The sequence below is a fragment of the Anolis sagrei genome, chromosome 4 (genome assembly GCF_037176765.1).
Source record: "Anolis sagrei isolate rAnoSag1 chromosome 4, rAnoSag1.mat, whole genome shotgun sequence".
In the NCBI taxonomy this organism is placed as follows: Eukaryota; Metazoa; Chordata; class Lepidosauria; order Squamata; family Dactyloidae; genus Anolis; species Anolis sagrei.
This window is the reverse complement of record NC_090024.1, coordinates 154,624,052-154,644,337: the sequence shown is the minus strand read 5'-3', so window position 1 is coordinate 154,644,337 and position 20,286 is coordinate 154,624,052. Positions and strand designations below refer to the sequence as shown.

At 43.0% G+C, this 20,286-nt stretch overlaps 1 protein-coding gene across 1 annotated transcript; it reads right to left on the bottom strand.

Moving 5' to 3' along the window:
* Positions 1-15,527: 15,527 nt before the first annotated feature.
* Positions 15,528-19,735, bottom strand: C4H1orf52 (chromosome 4 C1orf52 homolog). Its single transcript, XM_060773856.2, has 3 exons — positions 19,429-19,735; positions 17,758-17,968; positions 15,528-16,011 (listed from the first exon to the last, which is right to left on the bottom strand). Exons 1-3 carry the CDS (start codon positions 19,693-19,695, stop codon positions 15,929-15,931), a joined length of 561 nt encoding a protein of 186 aa, XP_060629839.2. The 5' UTR covers positions 19,696-19,735; the 3' UTR covers positions 15,528-15,928.
* Between the last annotated feature and the right edge of the window lie 551 nt (positions 19,736-20,286).

The following is a 20,286-nucleotide window of genomic DNA, read 5'->3' as shown; positions in this document are numbered from 1 at the left end:
CTTCCCAAGGTACAGGTGCAGCTGGCGCACAAGTTTTAATTGTGCGAATGTGTAGTTCAAAACATTTACAGGCCAGCAGGTGCAAGGAGGCATCACTGAAAGACTATCTTCTCTTTTGCAAAGCTTTCCAGGTTTAAATATACTTTAAGGAAACTAATCACTTAGTCAAGGAACTTCTTTTGAGACAGTAAAAGAGATATGGTTTGGGGGCTGATCCCTGTCTCTGAAAGTCCCTGCCATGACGGATTAAGGCCCCATCTATTCTGCCATATAAGCCAGTTTCTAATCACAGTTTATCTACTTTAAACTGGGTTATATCACAGTGTAGATTCATATAATCCAGTTCAACGCAGATAATCTGGGATCAGAAACTGAATTACATGGCAGCAGAGGCGGCCCTTGGTAATTTTCAATGGTAAGCAAACAGTATTTTGGCGCCCCCCCCCCCCCCCCAAAACCAATCACTATCTATCTATCTATCTATCTATTAGGCCTGGGTAACAACGCAAAAATTTGTTTCTAAAATCGTTTTGTAATTGGGGTTTTTTTTTGTTTCGATATTTAAAATAATTACAAAATTTTCAAAAAAAAAGTTCGGTATTTACGAAATTTCGTAAATATTTACAAAACACTTTGTAAAGATGGCGCCCTTTTTTTTCAATATTTTTTCAATATTTTTTCAATATTTTTTAAATTTAATTATTAATTTAGTAGAATAGGGAGGAGAAATTAAAATTATTATTAAGGAGGGAAGGCAGGCACTCACTCTGGCGGGCCCTCTAATCAAGGTGGTCAGTTGAAACATTCACACCTCGCTCCAGCAGACAAGAGTCCTTTGTCCCACCCTGGTCATTATTCCACATAAATATATAAACCCTTTTTCCTACTTCCAACAGACCTCACTAGTAGAGGATGCTTGCCATAGATGCAGGCAAAACGTCAGGAGAGAATGCCTCGCTCGCCCCTCTCGCTCGCCGCTCGCTCGCCCCTCTCGCTCGCCGCTCGCTCGCCCCTCTCACTCGCCATAGATGCAGGCGAAAAGTCAGGAGAAAATGCCTCTAGGCCATGGCCATATGGCCTGAAAAAACCTACAACAACCCAATCAGGGACATCTAATCACATCTCAACAAAAGATTGCTCCAGGCACTGCCAGGCCATCAAATGCTAATCAAGGTGGTCAGTTGAAACATTCACACCTCGCTCCAGCAGACAAGAGTCCTTTGTCCCACCCTGGTCATTATTCCACATAAATATAAATCCTTATAAATATAGACTTCACTACCTCTGAGGATGCTGCTTGCCATAGATGCAGGCAAAACGTCAGGAGAGAATGCCTCGCTCGCCCCTCTCGCTCGCCATAGATGCAGGCGAAAAGTCAGGAGAAAATGCCTCTAGGCCATGGCCATATGGCCTGAAAAAACCTACAACAACCCAATCAGGGACATCTAATCACCTCTCAACAAAAGATTGCTCCAGGCACTGCCAGGCCATCAAATGCTAATCAAGGTGGTCAGTTGAAACATTCACACCTCGCTCCAGCAGACAAGAGTCCTTTGTCCCACCCTGGTCATTATTCCACATAAATATAAACCCTTATAAATATAGACTTCACTACCTCTGAGGATGCTGCTTGCCATAGATGCAGGCAAAACGTCAGGAGAGAATGCCTCGCTCGCCCCTCTCGCTCGCCATAGATGCAGGCGAAAAGTCAGGAGAAAATGCCTCTAGGCCATGGCCATATGGCCTGAAAAAACCTACAACAACCCAATCAGGGACATCTAATCACCTCTCAACAAAAGATTGCTCCAGGCACTGCCAGGCCATCAAATGCTAATCAAGGTGGTCAGTTGAAACATTCACACCTCGCTCCAGCAGACAAGAGTCCTTTGTCCCACCCTGGTCATTATTCCACATAAATATAAACCCTTATAAATATAGACTTCACTACCTCTGAGGATGCTGCTTGCCATAGATGCAGGCAAAGCGTCAGGAGAGAATGCCTTGCTCGCCCCTCTCGCTCGCCATAGATGCAGGCGAAAAGTCAGGAGAAAATGCCTCTAGGCCATGGCCATATGGCCTGAAAAAACCTACAACAACCCAATCAGGGACATCTAATCACCTCTCAACAAAAGATTGCTCCAGGCACTGCCAGGCCATCAAATGCTAATCAAGGTGGTCAGTTGAAACATTCACACCTCGCTCCAGCAGACAAGAGTCCTTTGTCCCACCCTGGTCATTATTCCACATAAATATAAACCCTTATAAATATAGATTTCACTACCTCTGAGGATGCTGCTTGCCATAGATGCAGGCAAAACGTCAGGAGAGAATGCCTCGCTCGCCCCTCGCCCAAAATCTGGCTACCAGTACCCTCTAAAATAACCCTCTAAAATCAGAACAATAAATAAAGAGCAACACTAAAAAAGGGGGGGAATTCCTGACATAAAGCAATCAGGGCCAGTTAACCGCTCCCAACAAAGGATTCCTGGGCAGCAACTAGCTCGGCTTCGAAGCTGCAAGGCCATTAAATACTCATCAAGATGACCAATTGCAACATTCACACTTACCTCAAGCAGACATGAGTTCTTTTGCCCACCCTGGACATTCCACAGATATACAAACCCCACTTGCCTAGTTACAAACAGACCTCACAGCCTCTTGAGGATGCCTGCCATAGATGTGGGTGAAACATCAGGTGAGAATGTTTCACCAAGCACCAAAGAGCATTCTGAACTCCACCAATAATAGAACTGAACCAAACTTGGCATACAGGACTTTCATGACTAACAGAAAATACTGGAGAGGGGGTTGGGAAAAATAGACCCTGACATTTGGGAATTGCAGTTTACCAAGCACCAAAGAACATTCTGAGCTCCACCAACAATAGAATTGAACCAAGCTTGGCATATAGGGCTTCCATTACCAAATACTAGAGGGGTTTGGGGGAGGCATGTACAGAAGATGACATGTGCAGTACCTTTTGACCAGGCCTCCTTGCTGCCCTGAGAGGGCTCCAGGCTCAGCTGCAGGGAAGGAAAGGGAAAGCGAAAGAAAGAGCCTGGCTGGCTGGCTGGCTGCCTCCCTCCTGGCAGCACGTGGAGGGAGGGAGGACTTCCCTCTCGCCTAGTGGGCGGGGCCTGCGCTTCTCCATTAGAAGAAGGCTGTGGAGGGCGCATGGGGCCTGCAGGAGGAGGCGTGGCTTAAGGACAGAACAGCGCCCCCTGGCAAAAAAAGTATTCCGCCACCGCTTACTTCGAGTAATGGACGGGCCGCCCCTGCATGGCAGTGTAAATCCAGTCTAACTTAACTCCCTCTTGCTTATCTTTTTCTTGGCAGACAATGGTGACCTTTTAATTTAGTAGGACCTTTAACTTCTGTGTTGTCTTATAGCTGTACATGGTTCTCCATTATTTTAATTAATTTCTATGTCTCAGTTCTATTTTAACACCTTAATTTTACTGTTGTTAGCTGCCTTGAGTTTGATTTTGTATCAGATTGGTGTAATATAAATTTAATACACACTTAACATACCATGCATAAATAATCTACAGGCAGACCATCAAGGGAGACAAATGTTTGAATTAAGTCATATTTCTAAACTGCCTTGGTGGCGCAGCAGGTTAAACCGCTGATTTGCTGAACTTGCTGACTGAAAGGTTGGCGGTTTGAATCCGAGGAGCAGGGTGAGCTCCCGTTGTTAGCCCAGCTCCTGCCAACCATGCAGTGCAGAAATATGCAAATGTGAGTAGATCAATAGGTACCACTTCAGTGAGAAGGTAATGCCACTCCATGCAGTCATGCTGGCCACATGACCTTGGAGGTGTCTACCGACAACACTGGCTCTTCGGTTCAGAAATGGAGATGAGCACCACTCTCAGAGTCGGACTTGACTAGACTTAATGTCAAAGGGAAACTTTTACCTTTTACCTAAACTTTAGTTTTTAAGAAATACAAGGACACAAAACAAGTCACCACTCCAGTTCTACTTTCTGATAGCTCTATTGTTTTTAGCTGAGTTCATTTGCATTCTTAAACAGAGGAATAATGAGACACATCAACCTATTAAGTGCATAAATTCCTTTCATTCTGCCCTGCTCTTTGCACTTGTAATTGATTTTTTAAAAAACCCTCTGTATGTCAAACAACCTGACATAGTTAACTGTCCCAGTTTTATTGGCTTTCAGTGCCTGCGGACTGGTTTAAATCTAAATCTAGCTCCCAGTTCAAGGAAAGGGAGACCAAAAATCCAACGTTTCACAGTTATTGCCTGGAACATCTGCTAAGATTTGCCCTTGGGGGTGTTATATGTACTGCTTTTCTTAACCTCTGACCTTTAAGTCACACAACAGAGACAGTCTGTGCCCCAACTACACATTTCATCACACTAAACAACACAATTGTATCCCAAGTTTCCCTGGGGCTCTAACTAGACGGGACTAAAATGCAGTTTAGTTGCAATTCTAAACGTTGCAGGTTTTCTCCCTCTCAATTCTGTTAGTTGTCTGGGGGTTATAACTCAGGATAAAATTGCTATGATCTTAATCTGATGTTTTAAAAATAGCCTGGGGGGTTACTTTACTTTCTCTCCCTTTTCCACAGAAGTGTTCTGTTCTCTGGTTTTGATTATGAATTGAACAGTGGAGAGAGCCACTATTTTTTCTTCTTCTAACACCATTTGCCTGCACATATTCATACTGTGTATACACATGCGCGTGTGCTTTCAAGTCACCTGCCAACATACGGCAACCCCAATAATTTCTTAGGGCTTTCTTAGACAAGAAATACTCAGAGGGGGTTTCTGCCAGTTCCTTCCTCTGAAATATAGCCTCAGGACCTAGTATGAACTGGCATGCTCCCATCAAAATACTTTTTCATGTCAGGAGTGACCTGAGAAACTGCAAGTTGCTTCTGGTGTGAGAGAATTGGCTGTCTGCAAAGACGTTGCCCAGGGGATGCCCAGATGTTTTACCATCCTTGTGGGAGGCTTCTCTCATGTCCCCACATGGGAAGCTAGAGCTGACAGACAGGAGCTCACCTCACTCCCTGGATTCGAACCACCGACCTTACAGTCGGCAGTCCTGCTGGCACAAGGGTTTAACCCATTGTGCCACTGGGGGCTCCCATCAAAGTACTAACTGTGGGGATTTGTTAAAAGGCACCATGTTGTAATGGGTTGACTGGAAAGACATGTGTCGGCAGCTGATTGGCTGAGCATGCCAGGAGCCAAAATTCCAATTGGCTACTGTTTCTAGCTTGCTGCTGGGAGAAACTGTTTTAATTGCCATTTTCATCTCAGAGAGTGAAGAGAGCGCTGACTGGAAACAGCCAGGAAGGACATGGCTTCCAACTCTCTGGAGCCTGATCATTTCTAAGGCATGAAGCATAATTTTAAAGACTATTTTGAAAGAACTGATTATTCCTTCTGTTCTCTGTAAGAATTCAGAAAGACTGCTGTATATATTGTTGCTCTGTTTGACCTTTTGAACTGAAGTAAGTTACTGTTACTCATTACACAAATCTGAGTGACACATTGTTATACTACAGGGTATATTTTGGTTCAGAAACAGTGGTAAAGCTTCTTTTTATTTACATTTACAACCTCCAACACTAACCAGATGCTGACCTTACTTAGATTCCAAGATCAGATAGAATCTGGTGCCTTTAGGATATATAGAACCAGGATTATCATCATCATCATCATCATCATCATCATCATCATCATCATCATCACTAGGCCTTTTCTAACACTTAAAAGGGCTTTCCATGTGTGCTCCTCCACTCTGCTTAGAAAAAGAAGTGATGCCACATTGTTATTATTTTAGCAGGGGATAGAGAAACCAGGCGGATGAACACAATTTATAACTTTTTCCACATTGGGGTATGTTGAACTGCAGCTGTTGCCAAACCATCTAAACTGGATAGTTATAAAGCCATTGCTCTATAAAAAGGCAAAAGTGGGCTATGGAAAATTGCTGCATTAAACCACAATCTATAAGAAGGCAATATTGTTCTGTGTATGTGGCAGGAGTTCAGGCTTCCTGACAGCTCTTGGAGAGCATCACATGTGGACTTAACCAAGCTGTAGAACAAGTGCTGATTTTCCGATATTTTTCAAGAGGACAGAGTGTATGTGCCTAGAATGATAGAAGCTGTGAGCAACATGAAAATGGTCAAATGGAGAGTACGTGTGGCTCTATTCATATGCATATTCAAGGGGCAAAGAAGCAGGTATTGGCTGGCATCTTGTTAGCAATATATGGAGGCCTGAATTCACCATATACCTGTGTATCTCTTGGGGACGGGGGTCTTTAAGGAGATTGGCATTCTCTTGCACTGTATACAATTACCAGATACTATATTCACCATTTATCCCCTGTTTCCATGGCTATTCAGTGGCTGGTGGAGGAAGCTGGTTGGAGAAGCATTTCGCTATGTACCCTTAACCAAACTCAGTTAATGATGTATTTGGTCCCCATGTGGTTACGAGGAGATATCCGGATGCTTATTTGACTCTCCCTCAAGCCCGTCCCCACCCATTATGTGTAATCTTCCACATAATAATGAACAGAGGAGCCTTCGATTCCCATATTAATAAGGTCTTGAACCCCAAAAGGTTCAAAAACAATTGATAATCCTGGAATGGACTCCCATATAGATAAACGCCTGGGATAAAAATGAATTGTCTGAATGACTGGAGTTCAAAACTATTTACACATCTGAAAGCAAAAAGGAATGTGCACTAAAGCGTTTGGACTTGGAAGCTCAGCCTAGGTTATAAATTTGACAACGTGTTTGGGGGCAGGATGGCTCTTCAACACGTGCTCTTTATGAGAACTTTCCATTTCTGTAATCTTGGTTTCATCAGTATGGGGTGAAGATGTAAACCCCCCAATAGTCTGTGATCATGCTGTTTGGAAAAAGACAGGAAATCACTTACCATGCTCAAGGTGCGTCAGATCAGCAAGCATACGAGAAAAGGTTTGTACTATTGTGGCCCCATTAACATTCGTGTTTTTCCTTCAGAAGGCACATCTGGGCCCATTCCTAACAATTATCAAACCTACTAGGATGAGTAATTTGCAGACCTTCTATTATTGGACTACAATCCCAGCAGGATAGTCTATGGGGAGAGATGTTGAGGATTGTAGTGCAACAACAACATGAGGGCCACCAGGGCAGTTCTACACAGCCCTTTAACCCTGGAGCTATTGGGATTTTTAAAAATGTGGTTGTGCCTGGGTTAAAGTCCACACACACCCCAGAAAGCACGTGATTTTCTGGGGAGTGTGGTGTCCACATGTCCTTCTGGAACCTTCTGGGAAGACAAGGAGACACTCATACACTCTCCCCAAAACTCCTTAAAAATGGGAGGGAAAGTAAAATAATTTACCTGGCCACCATTAAACTACTTCTGGAGCTCTCCTGGTGCATAGAAATGTCACACCAGGAGAAGCGGGGCAGGGGCGATTTTCTTCCTCCTCCTCTTCTCCTGGCGCATCATTTCTATGGAGAGCTCTAGCAGCAGTTTAATGGTCGCCAGGTAAGTTATTTATCCCCCCCCCCATTTTAAGTGGTTTTCGGGTGGGGGTTAGAGCCCTCTTGGGTATTCCAGGCTGATTCAGCCCGGAATACCCAAGAGGCCTGTACGGATGTCCCCCTCAGAAGTCCCAGGATTTTCGAGAGGACAGTCCAGACAGCGGCCATTCTGGATTTGACCCGGGTCTTTCAGGAAGACTCAGGTCTTTCCAGCATCAAATTAATATGGCACAAAGCAGGGTTTTCCTGCTCTGTGCCGAATGCATTTGCTTTTACGTGTGGCATCATTTGGATGTCCCACATAAAAAATGTGATAACTCGCGCTTTTAAAGGGCTGTCTGGATGCACCCTAAGGCTTCTTTAAACTGAATTTTGATACAATGGGCGATTGGTATTCCCCGAGGTTTGGTTCCATGATGCTCAAGTCCTGTTATAGTAAAATGATGTTCTTTATAGAAAATGGCAAAATCAAATTTTACTTTTTTGGATTAAAAAAATGTATTTTCAAGCCATAATCCAATCAGTAGTTGCGTACCGATCTACATTTGATAAGCCACACTTTTAACTACTAACGATATTGGTGTTTTCATGTTAAAGTAAAAAGTTTATTTTGCTTTATATTTATACTTGGGAGCCCCCAGTGGCACAGAGGGTTAAACCGCTGAGCTGCGACCAAAAGGTCGCAGGTTTGAATCCGGGGAGTGGCGTGAGCTTCCGTTGTCAGCCCTAGCTTCTGCCAACCTAGCAGTACGAAAATATGCAAATGTGAGTAGATCTGGCAGGAAGGTAACGGCGCTCCATGCAGTCATGTTGGCCACATGACCTTGGAAGTGTTTATGGACAACGCCAGCTCTTCGGTTTAGAAATTGAGATGAGCACCAACCCCCAGAGTCGGACACGACTGGACTTAATGTCAGGGGAAAACCTATACTTCTGTCGGTTTATGCTTTCTACTTGGTGCATTACCCTGAAAGATGGAATTAAAATATTTTAAAGGAAGAATGAAAAACCAAACATACCTGAGCCTTGACACTAAAAAGAAAATACAAATACAAAGAATATATTTTAAAAGGGATTTCAGCAGGCTTGAAACTCCAAGCACCCTTTTAGCCTCTCCAAATATTTAGGACTTGTTTCTTGGCTCCCTACTCTTACTTCTTAGGTAAAGAAATACAAACAGAGACATCTAAGACACAAAAGCATTTCAAGCAACTGACTAGAACAAACAAAGCAGAACTTCACAAAGACTAGTGAGCAGAAACAAAAGCTCTAGGTCAAACTCAGCACATTTTCAAGACAGCAAGAAGGTCAAAGGAAGATGTTTTTTCTTCTTCACAAGTCAAATATGTGCCTAGTTAGGAGTTTGGTTTTGAGTAAAATACAATAATTTAGCACCCTCTAGTGGAATTTCAGAAAGAGGGAAATGAAACAAAAATAGACTTGTTTCCTAATATCTTGTATCATTCGTAAAACCTCATTGCAGCATGTGCTTTTTAAAGCCATATATTGTTTTGTAATGTGATTTGCAATGGTAGAGGCATCATAAAGAAAACTGACATATATACAGGCTGCAATGAAGGGGAGCCAAACTTCGGCATCTGTTTTCTGTTAAGTCTTCTTCATCTAGTTCAATCTAATTCAATGCTTTCTACAGGCGAGAACTCTCCAGAGTTTCAGTGTATTTATCTCACAGTGTAGGCTAGCATCCCAGATTCCTACCACAAAGAACTTGCAGTCTGATACAAAGCCAGGAAAATAATAGGAGAGGTGGGACAAATTCAAGCAAAGATGGGTACGATAAACTGAGAGTACAGCAGGCCCACTTATTATGCAAGCTTGTTGAACACGCTTGCACTTTTATGCAGAGCTTTTAATACCACTGAAATTCTATGGAGGATCCAGTAATGCCTTGGGAAGTGATTTTCCTAGGTCCAGGGTAATTCTGTGGTCAAGTTCAATAGGACATTCTGCCAATGTCTGCAGCCAATTTAGCAGCAGTATGATCCCTCATAATATATGAACTGGGAAATTTTAGTCAAGGGCTCAGCAAAAAGAATAAATGTTGAGAAGTGATGTAAAAGAAATAAGGGGATTGCTTGCACAGAAATATTTCAGAGTAATAACTTAAAAGAGGGCCAGTATAGTGTAGTGGTTTGAGCACTCGAGTATAACACTTGGAAATTGTGAGTTTTCCGGGCAGTATGGCCATGTTCCAGAAGCATTCTCTCCTGACGTTTTGCCCACATCTATGGCAGGCATTCTTAGAGGGTATGAGGACTGTTGGAAACTAGGCAAGTGGGGTTTATATATCTGTGGAATTCTTTCTCCCACCCTGGACAATCTACAGATATAAACCTCACTTGCCTAGTTTCTAGCACCCCTCACAACCTCTGAGGATGCCTGCCATAGATGTGGGTAAAACATCAGGAAAGAATGTTTCTGGAACATGGCCATACAGCCTGGAAAACTCACAGCAAACCAGTGATTCCAGCCATAGAAGCCTTCGTCAACACACTAGGGGCCGTTCCACACAGCCCTATATCCCAGAATATCAAGGCAGAAAATCCCAATTCAAAATAGATCTTGTGGGATTTTCTGCCTTGATATTCTGGGATATAGGGCTGTGTGGAACGGCCCTTAGAATTGTTTTAGAGGATTGACTAAAAGGTGAACTAGTGTGATATACTGGTTTGAGTTATGCACCACTCTCTGAACAGGGTTCAGATCCTTGATTTGCCATGGAAACTCACTGGCTAACATTGGGCAAATCACACACACTCAGCCCCAGAAAGCTTTGTGATAAGTTTGTATTAGTAAGTTGGGCACCAATTAAGATACACTGTGACAAAATAAATTATACAGAGGTCTGCCATTAGTTTGTTTTCTGGGTAAGAAGGAAGTGAGGAAGCCACATTTCAAAAAAAAAAATTAAAAAATTACTTTATTGGTGTAAGGACTAGTGGCTTTAGAAACTTTCAAACATTCTATTTCCAGGATATTTTCATGTGGATTTTTCAGGTTTGATGCCATTTTGTCACCTATTCTAAGGTTTCTTTTTCCAAAAGGTATTGGAAAGTAATAAAAAAGGAACAAAGTGTGCACTGGATTATGAATCCCTACTTGCCCACTGGGTAACTTTGGGCAAGTCATCCATTCTTAACCTGAGAAAATCCCATGATAGGTTCACCTTAGAGTCATCATAAATTGGGGAAAAAACCTAAACACACACAACAACAACAACAACAACAACAACAACAACAACAACAAACACAGGTAAAGGTAAAGTTTTCCCCTGACATTAAGTCCAGTCGTGTCCGACTCTGGGGTGTGGTGCTCATCTCCATTTCTAAGCCAAAGAGCCGGCATTGTCCATAGACACCTCAAAGGTCATGTGGCCAGCATGACTGCATGGAGTGCCATTATCTTCCCGCTGGAGCGGTACCTATTGATCTACTCACATATCTACTCACATTTATGTTTTCGAACTGCTATGTTGGCAGAAGCTGGGGCTAGCAGTGGGAGCTCACCCTGCACTCCAGATTGGAACCACCAAACAGCAGAAGCTCACGCCACTCCCCAGATTCGAACCTGTGACCTTTCGATCAACAAGTTTAGCAACTCAGTGGTTTAACCACTGTGCCACCGGGCTTGTGTTTGTGGGAGTTATAAGAGCAACGAGCAATCTTTAAAATAGGCTTAACACAAAATGGAACAGTTACCTTTTTAAAAAGTAACTTTCCAAGAAGTCTTTATTCTGTCAGGAGATACCAGAGATCAAATGTGTCTGCTTCTGAATCTTAGAAATCACTTCTATTGCTGATCAGCTCCTCATGCAGTAAGAATACACAGAACTTACTGGGGGGGGGGGGGGGGGGGAGGCCAGAAGTCCATTCTCTAAGCCAGTTGTAGATGCTCCTCGTGCCTGAAAGGACACCAGGATCCAGGTTATTTACTGCACTCATTGTTCCCGGAGAACAGAGACTGCCTTCCAGGAGAACATCTGTCACTTGCAAACATGCTGAGTGCAAGCAGTTGGCGTCTTGGTGTAAGCCACAGCTCTCTGGTTAGCTCTTAAAAGTCAGGCCGCTTTCATCTCCACTCCTTTTCGCAAAAGCATATGCTACTTGAATGAACCGCAACTTTTTCTCAGACTCCAAATTAGCATTTCTACTTTATCTTGTTTATCGATCCCAGATGGAGGAGGGATGGCACACTGGGCCTGAGAAAAAGGCTTTGGCTACAGCAGTCTGGGAATTGAGACTTGAGAGCAGAATTTTAAACAGTGAAAATGTCCCAGGTAACAATTTTATGTGTCGCGGGGGAGTCCCTTCTCCAAAGCAGGGTATCTTTTTTTAAAGGCAAAGTGGTGCCCCGATTTCTCCAGTTTCTCTCCAAGGTAATGCCACAAAAGTAACAAGGTTAAGGGCTGTTTTCTGCTGGAAGTTCATTTATTTTTCTTTTCTTTTCTTTTCTTTCTTTCTTTCTTTCTTTCTTTCTTTCTTATTTATTGCTGTGATTGGACATTTACCCACAATATTAAGGTGAATGGGGTTGGAAATACAATAATATTTGCAACTTTTTTAAAAAGAGAGGCGTACTGGATACCAGGAATTTTTGATGAGAAGTATCATAGATGAGTCAGAATTGTGAAAAAGCAACAGGGGAAAAATAGCCCCTGAGGCCCCTTCTTCACTGTAAAATCCACATTATCTGCTTTGAACTGGATTATATGGCAATGCAGACTCATAGAATCCAGTTCAAAGCAGATAATGTGGGTTATCTGCTTTGATAATCTAGATTATGTGACAGTGTAGAAGGGTCCTGAGTCCTAGTTGAGGGCTGATTCACACTAAGGCACACACAGCGACTGTCGCTGTTCATAAAAACTGTTTTAAAAAAGTTTTAAAAACAGTTACTACACAAATGCAAAAAGCAATGAAAAAAAGGAAATGGAAACAGTGTACAAAACAACCCTTCTATAATCAAACACCAGCCAAAAGAACAAAAGCCAGGATCACATTGAAGCATTTTGCTAATCTTTCATATTATGCCAGTGATCAAATTCAAATACATGCAAAGCTGTGTAAGTCTGAATCTGTATGCAAAGTGATCTTGTGAAATCTTTATGCTACCTATGTCTTCAAAGGTGCTATAAAATACTTTTGTTATACTAGAGGTTTGACCTGCTTGTGTAGCAAGTCTGTGCACCAACCATGATGGAAAGAAAATATTGCTGGCTCCTTGGCCATGCATTCTTTCCTGAAAACTTGTTCTGGGGAGCAGGGAGAGGCTCGCGGAGCTAAGGAACAACGGAAGATCTGGCTTGGTGATTGTTCAAGCCAGTATTTCCATAATCTGTTGCTTCTCTGAATATATTCCTCTAGAAGTGAGATATTTATGATACATGTGCCACCAAACTACCATCCTTCTCCCATTGCTACTGCAATTTCTTTGACTTGGGGTATATGTCAAGTGGAAGAATTCCAGAGATAAGGTAATACAATGGAGCAATCAACGCCCTACCAGAAACTCCCGAGAAGATGGTGCACTAGCCACACTGCCTATCCTCATTCATGTGGAAGATGGGTACAAGTGTATGAGCATTTGTTTTTGGACACTTTCAAATCACACAGCTAGATCTGTGCATTATATCAAGCCTAACAGAAAAAAATTCCATTATATTAAATCCCACTAGAGTTATGCAAACTTTTAACATTAAAAAATTGGATCAGTTTATTTTCACTGATCTCAGTAGGACACTCCTGCCAATTTTGTACAGGTCTGTTTGGATTCCTCAAGCCCCCTGTCCTCCATAGTGAATGGGAGCCTACTGCCTAGTTAGTTAAAATCAGTTGCTGACCCAAAGGCCAAATAATAAAATAAAATAAACACAGTCCACCTCTGAAAAAGACCTGAAATAAAGGCTGCAGGATTGCAGAAATTGGGCAGTATGTACCACCATCTCCTCTGGACTTGAGCTGGATAAGAATGGCTTGAAGCCTTGCTTATCTGTAAGTGAAGGTATTTCCAGGAAAGCATCAAGGGTTCTAAGACCCATTTATTGTATATAGTTTAGAGCGGGCATGGACAAACTTCGGTCCCTCCAGGTGTTTTGGACTTCAACTGCCACAATTCCCAACAGCTGGTAAACTGGCCTGGGATTTCTGGGAGTTGAAATCCTAAACACCTGGAGGACTGAAGTTTGCCCATGCCTGATTTAAAGATTCTAGATCAGTGGTTCTCAGCCTGGGGTCCCCAGATGTTTTTGGCCTACAACTCCCAGAAATCCCAACCAGTTTACCAGCTGTCAGGATTTCTGGGAGTTGAAGGCCAAAAACATCTGGGGGCCCCAAGTTGAAAACCACTGTTCTAGATGTTTAGTCCAAAAACTGACCCCAAACTTATCCATAAGTCAGTTTAATTACTGGACTGTAACTCTTACCAATAATAATAATAACCATCATCATCATCATCATCATCATCATCATCATCATCATCATCTTTCTTTATATCCCGCCTTTCTCCCTATGGGGACTCAAGTCAGCTAACATCTATCCACACTAAACAGTTTAAAAAGAGCAATACAAAAGTTAAAAACAATTAAATAATAATTATGTGGTAAAAAAGAATTAAAATACAGCAAATGCATTATAATGTCCTTTAAAACTCATATCATCCCCAGTCCTCCCCACCCTCCCCAGAGCCTCCGCAAAAGCCTATTGGCAGAGGGAGGTCTTGACTTGCTTGCGGAAGGTCAGCAGGGATGGGCTATTCTGGCTTCTCTTGGGAGGAGGTTCCACAGTCTGGGAGCAGCCACTGAAGAGGCCCTCTCCCGTGTTCCCACCACATGCTTGAATGGGTGGACCCATCCTTTCTCAAAGTAGAAAAATGAAAAGTGAAAGCTTAATCCATCCCAGGAGACTCTAAAATAAGCACACTCTGTAGTCTCTCAGTTGCGCTGTCCACTTCTGGCCTATTTGAATGTCTGGGGCTGACATTAGTGGACAGTGGCAGTAGCTGGGGTGGCTGCCCCCCCCCCCCAAACAATTTCCCCTTTCTATGGAACGACTCTCCACTTATCCACTGGTCACATCAAAATCCATCATTTTGGCCACAAAACTTCTCAATTAATACTCGTGGTTGACTTTTATAAATGAATATATACAATATTTACTGAAGGATAACCGGCAAGGTCCTAAGTCAGAAGAAACGTAAGGAGCAGACCTGTTAGCCACTCCTTCTTATTGCCTCTGCCACTTTTACTTTATTGGTTTAGTCGATTCAGCTGTATCTTTCCCTCCTCTGAGGCCCCTTCTACACTACCATATATTCCAGATTATCAAAGCAGATAATCTACAGTATCTACTTTGAACTGTATGAGTCTACAATGGCATACAATCCAGTTCAAAGAAGATAACCTGGATTTTATATGGCAGTGTAGAAGGAGCCTGAGACTTTAAGGAGGCTTATGCTTAAGTACACACCCACATTGCCTTATTCACTTTCTCTCTATTGGTTCATCTGTCTTTCCTTGCCCCTGAGACCCCAATTTGCACTTTGGAGCCCCCTCCCCTCAATAAGGGCAGCATCCTACAGTCACTTGGAACCATTGCATCCTGCAACCACTTACTTTCTGAAGGTGTCTTCAACCACTATTCTGTTGCCAGATCTTCCACAAAGGCACACTTGACAGATCCACTTATGCCAACTCTTCGTTAAAGTTCCTACTGTTATCCTTCTAAACATCAGCTAAAAAACATTTTTTTCAGAATACCCAGTTCTGAGCTTAAGATGGCATATAATGTTCTTCTCCCCATGGATGCTATGACTTCTGTGACAGACATGTTAGTCACATAATTTAATTTAAATCTTCCCAGTCTCAATAGGAATTAATGCCAACTAAGTTAGTCTGGATCCACTGGTTATGCATTATAGAGGCATACATGATAGGGAAAAGAATTCTTCTTCTTCAAATCCGTGCAAGACTGATACCTGTTCAAACATATACTTTTATTTTAGTTACTTATTTACATAGTTTACACACATTTCAAAATAATACCACTGTTAGCACAATACATCGTCCAAAACACCTCCCTCCATCATGTCTTCATTTTTAAAAATTATACACAAGTTTCACATCTATCATTTTTATGGATGATCTGTGAAGTTCTATAAGTCTGTTTGAATGGAGGTATTTACCACAATATTCTAAGAAATTGTGCTTTAAAAGAAAGAGTTTCCAAGTGAAACAACCTGAGCAAATAAAATGTATCACACAAGTTACAGAATCCTTAAATGTGCTGCACTGTTAGCCACATGGCGGGGTTTCCCCTTTACTGCTCCAGAAGGAAAATCAAGGTCCAACGATGATGTTTTTAAAATTCTGCTTGATTCACCGCTGCTTCTTTTTCTTAGTTTGTTCTTCAGCATCTAGTTTGCGTTTCTTAAGTGAAGGTGTTTCCTCTGTTTCCTCATCTTTAAACAAAGACAATATTTGTAAATGCAAAACCACGTGTATCCTCAAGATTTTATGCAAGACCATAAAAATGGCTTCAACTGATTAAAAGGCAAAACATAAAGTCTGGCTTGGCCTTTAAAAAACCTCAAGACTATGTCAATCACAAGCTGAACATGGACCAGGAGTGGGATGGAGAAGCAACAAAGAGAATGCAGTGCTTGATTATGTTATTATACATATCATGTTCAAGTCATAAGCAGGAATTGTTTTATGTGTTGTCAAAGGCTTTCATGGCCAGAATCACTAGGTTGCTGTGAGTTTTCCTGGCTATATGGCCATGTTCCAGAAGCATACTCTCCTGACATTTTGCCCACATCTATGGCGAGCATAGGTGTGTTGGAAACTAGGCAAATGGGGATTATATATTCATAGAATGTCCAGTATGGGAGAAAGAACTCTTGTCTGCTTGAGGAAAGTGTTATCAAGATAGTCAATTGCAACATTCACACTTGCCTCAAGCAGACAAGAATTCTTTCTCCCACCCTGGACATTTCACAGATATATAAACCTCTGAGGCTGCCTGCCATAGATGTGGGTGAAACATCAGGAGAGGATGCTTCTGGAACATGGCCATACAGCCCGGAAAACTCGCAGCAACCCAGGAATTGTTTTATTTTCCTTTGTTCCAATCCTACCTTATCATCACCTTATCATCATCTTCATCCTCATTTTAATTTATATCCCACCTTTCTTCCTGTAGGGACTCAGGGTGGCTTACAACCATACAACTTAATAACATTTTAAAACAAATCAAATGCATTTTTAAAGAGTTTTATGTCCCATTCTTGATATTCTAGAGTTTTATGTCCTATTCTGTACATTACACTTTGAGAAATACAGACAAATGGGAACTTCTTCAGAGGTAATGGACAGGGACCCCTGAAGCTGTTCCAATTTGTCTATAATACTGATTAGAGAAGTCGTTTTTCTATAAGACATTGAGGTGGTGGTTTGATGACAACCTTTTGTTCTGTGAACAAAACAAAATTAAAAATCAATGCATCCTAAAGAAGGCAATTACCTTTATTTGTTTGCTTATATGGAACCTAAGATGTTAAACATTGCATGATAAGGTGGGCCCAAAATTTGGGCCCAACATTCAAATGAATGGATGGGAAACAGTTGAAACTATCTTAAGAATGTTTCAAACCAGTGCTGGAGATGTCAAGATAAAGAGGACTCCTTTTCCCATATCTTATTGGTTGAAGATTGACAAGGGGATTCTGGACTTGACAGCCTGCAAAAGCTATGCCAACTATTTGGAGTTTGGCTCTTAATTAATAAAATATTTTATCTTTGATAGAAAAGCCAGCTCCATTTCAATCTACAATTGAAATGTCCCTTCAATTTTGGGAGGGTTGGAGGTGCAGAAAAAAGACACAATTAAAAAAAAACCTTTTAAAAAACCAAAGAGAATACCTCTCTTGGTAGATCAAAGCCTCCAGGGTGACTCTATGGTAAACTTTTGATTAAAGCTGAACATAGAGAAGCCCTGAAGAACCTAAATTCCCAGAGAGGAACATGTTAATCAAACCCATGATCCATATGTCATCTCGTAAAAGAGGAATTGGAACACATTTACAAAAACAAATAATCATAGATCTACTACTGTGCCCCTATCCCTAGTGAATGTGAAAGGCTGACTGTAATTATACTGGAAGCCAAACCAAATTATTACTGTTCTTTTTTATAGGTGGCCCTACCTGATTTGACTTGTTCCTCCTCTTCATCTTCTGGTAAGAAGTTGACCTTGTTTGCGTTTCTGGGAGCATCATCACCATTATCTTCGTATATATTGGACCATTTGATCGCCATATCCAGCTCCGGAGGGGGAGGCGGCTTGGTTTCTTTGACGCTGTAACTCTCAGGGGGAGGCACAGCATTGGTAGTCCAGGCCTTGAACTCCTTAGGAGGCTGTGGAGGTAAAAGGATCAGGTTAAAACATGGCACCAGGGACGAAATGATGGGAACACAGCTTATCTTTTAAGAACAAAGCAGATGCAAGAATTATGGATATAACTTGCCCTCATATTTGAAAAAATATTGAATTCACTTTATATTGCAGAAAAGACACATGGCCTTGTTTGATCTAAGAAAGGTCATTAGTGACCTTTCGAGAAGACCAGAAACCTCTTATGGACTTCTTGAGGGGATAAAAGAAAATAACTTGGCAACTTTAGCTTTTAAACGGTTCAGGCCTCGCCTATCTTTGCGATCACATCTCCCTCTATGAACCAGCGTGAACTTTAAGATCTTCCGGGGAGGCCCTCCTTTCATCCCATCACCGTCGCAAGCACGGTTGGTGGGAACGAGAGAGAGGGCCTTCTTGGTAGTGGTCCCCCGCCTCTGAAACGCACTTCCTAGAGAAATAAGACAGGCTCCATCCCTCCCCTCCTTTCGTAAGAACCTGAAGACCTGGTGGTTTAAACAAGCCTTTGTGCCCCTTATACTGTTGAATATGGCCATATCTTTTTCTACCAATTACCCAGGTTACTTCCTCCTATTAGGCCCCAAAATGAACAGCCAGACTCTACCTAATTTCCTGGGCCCTCTACAAATTGCACTAGCCTCGGCCCGGCCTTTTAAATTGCCTTGAACAGGCAGGATTGTTTTATAAAGTCCACACTGAACTGGATGATATGGCAGTGTGGACTCAGATAATAAACCACTTCAAATCATTGATCTGCCTTGATATCCTGGGTTATATGGCTGTGTGGAAGGGCCCTGGATGGAATCCGATTCAAAAAGAAAAACACCAGGGCTTTATCAGGGCTTCATCACAATATGGGCCCTCCCACACAGCCACATCATCCACAATATCTGCTTTGAACTGGAATATCTGAGTCCACACTGCCATATATTCCAGTTCAATGCAAGTAATGTGGGATTTTATTCAGCTGTGGGGAAATGGCCTAAAAGGTGCTCAGGACCCTTCCACACAGCCACAAGGCAAAAAAATCCCACAATATCTGTTTTGAACTGGATTATCTGAGTCCATAATCAGATAATATGGGATTTTCTGCTTTGATATTCTGGGATATAGGGCTGTGTGGAAGGGCCCCCAGAATATCCCGCAATATGTGCTTTGAACGGGGTTATCTGAGTCCACACTGCCATATATTCCAGTACAAAGTAGGTAATGTGGGGTTTTATTCAGCTGTGCGGAAGGGGCCTCAGACTAACGTTTGAAAGCGGGCTCCGCGCAGGATTCTGGGAAATGTAGTTGAGGGCGGGCCCTTGGCCTCCTCAGCGAGAGGGGTTCTGGCGTTCCCAAACTCCATTTCCCATAAGTCTGCGGGAGGCCGCCGGCTTCCTCGCGCTCGGGGGGGGGGGGGCGAGCGGGCGCGCGCCTGGCCCTGCAGCCAATGCCTGACCTCCTCGGGGGCCCTCAGGACGCGGCTCTCCCAGTCGATCTCCTTGTGGAGCGGGTTGTAGAGGAAGGCCGGCCGGTGGACGCGGCGGAAGAGCTCCTCGGGGCCCGGCAGGCGCGCCCCTTCTCCCTCGGGGCCTTTCCGCAGCGGCGCCGGCGCCTCGGGGGCCGAGCCGGGCCTCCCCTCGCCCTCGGAGTCCGAGCCCCCGCTCGAGCTCTCCCCGCCGCCGTAGGCCGCGAAGAAGCCCAGCGGGTCCTTCCCCTCCGCCATGGCAGAAAAGGGGGCGGGGGGGGGCTGGTGCGCTGGGACACGCGTCCGCCGAAACAGAGGCCGCGGGAAGAAAGGTTCCGGCTCTGAGCTGCACAAAGGCTCTCTCTCGTTCTCGCTCTCCAATGAATAGATTTTGGTAGCATGTGAACTGCCAGGGTTCAATGCTATGGGATCCTGGGAGTTGCCGATTTATCCGCCTTCTCTGTTAAAGGGTGCTGGCGCCTCACCAAACTACAGCTCCCAGGGTTCCCTAGCATTTGGCCAGTGCTAGGGCAGTGGTTCTTAACCTGTGGGTCCCCAGGTGTTCTGGCCTATAGCTCCCAGAAATCCCAACCTATTTATTTATTTGCCTTATTTATATCCCACCGAGGAGGGCTCAAGACTTACAATCACACTTGCATTTATTTATTTATTTACATTATTTTTATCCCAGCCCGAAGGTGACTTAGGACGGTGTACAGACCGGCAACAATTAGATGCCGTATATATAAACATACATATGTCGGTTAAAACAATTAAATTACATCCTAATACATATAAAAACCATACAAACTATAAAAAGCTATAAAAGTCTATTAAAAATAGTGTTTT

Excerpts from the sequence above, each read along its gene's own strand:
- C4H1orf52 (XM_060773856.2), bottom strand. The coding sequence starts at position 19,695 with ATGGCGGAGGGGAAGGACCCGCTGGGCTTCTTCGCGGCCTACGGCGGC. Across the intron at positions 17,969-19,428 it reads TCCTGAGGGCCCCCGAGGAG|CCTCCTAAGGAGTTCAAGGC; the intron begins GTCAGGCATTGG and ends TTACCTCCACAG. Across the intron at positions 16,012-17,757 it reads GGAGGAACAAGTCAAATCAG|ATGAGGAAACAGAGGAAACA; the intron begins GTAGGGCCACCT and ends CTTTGTTTAAAG.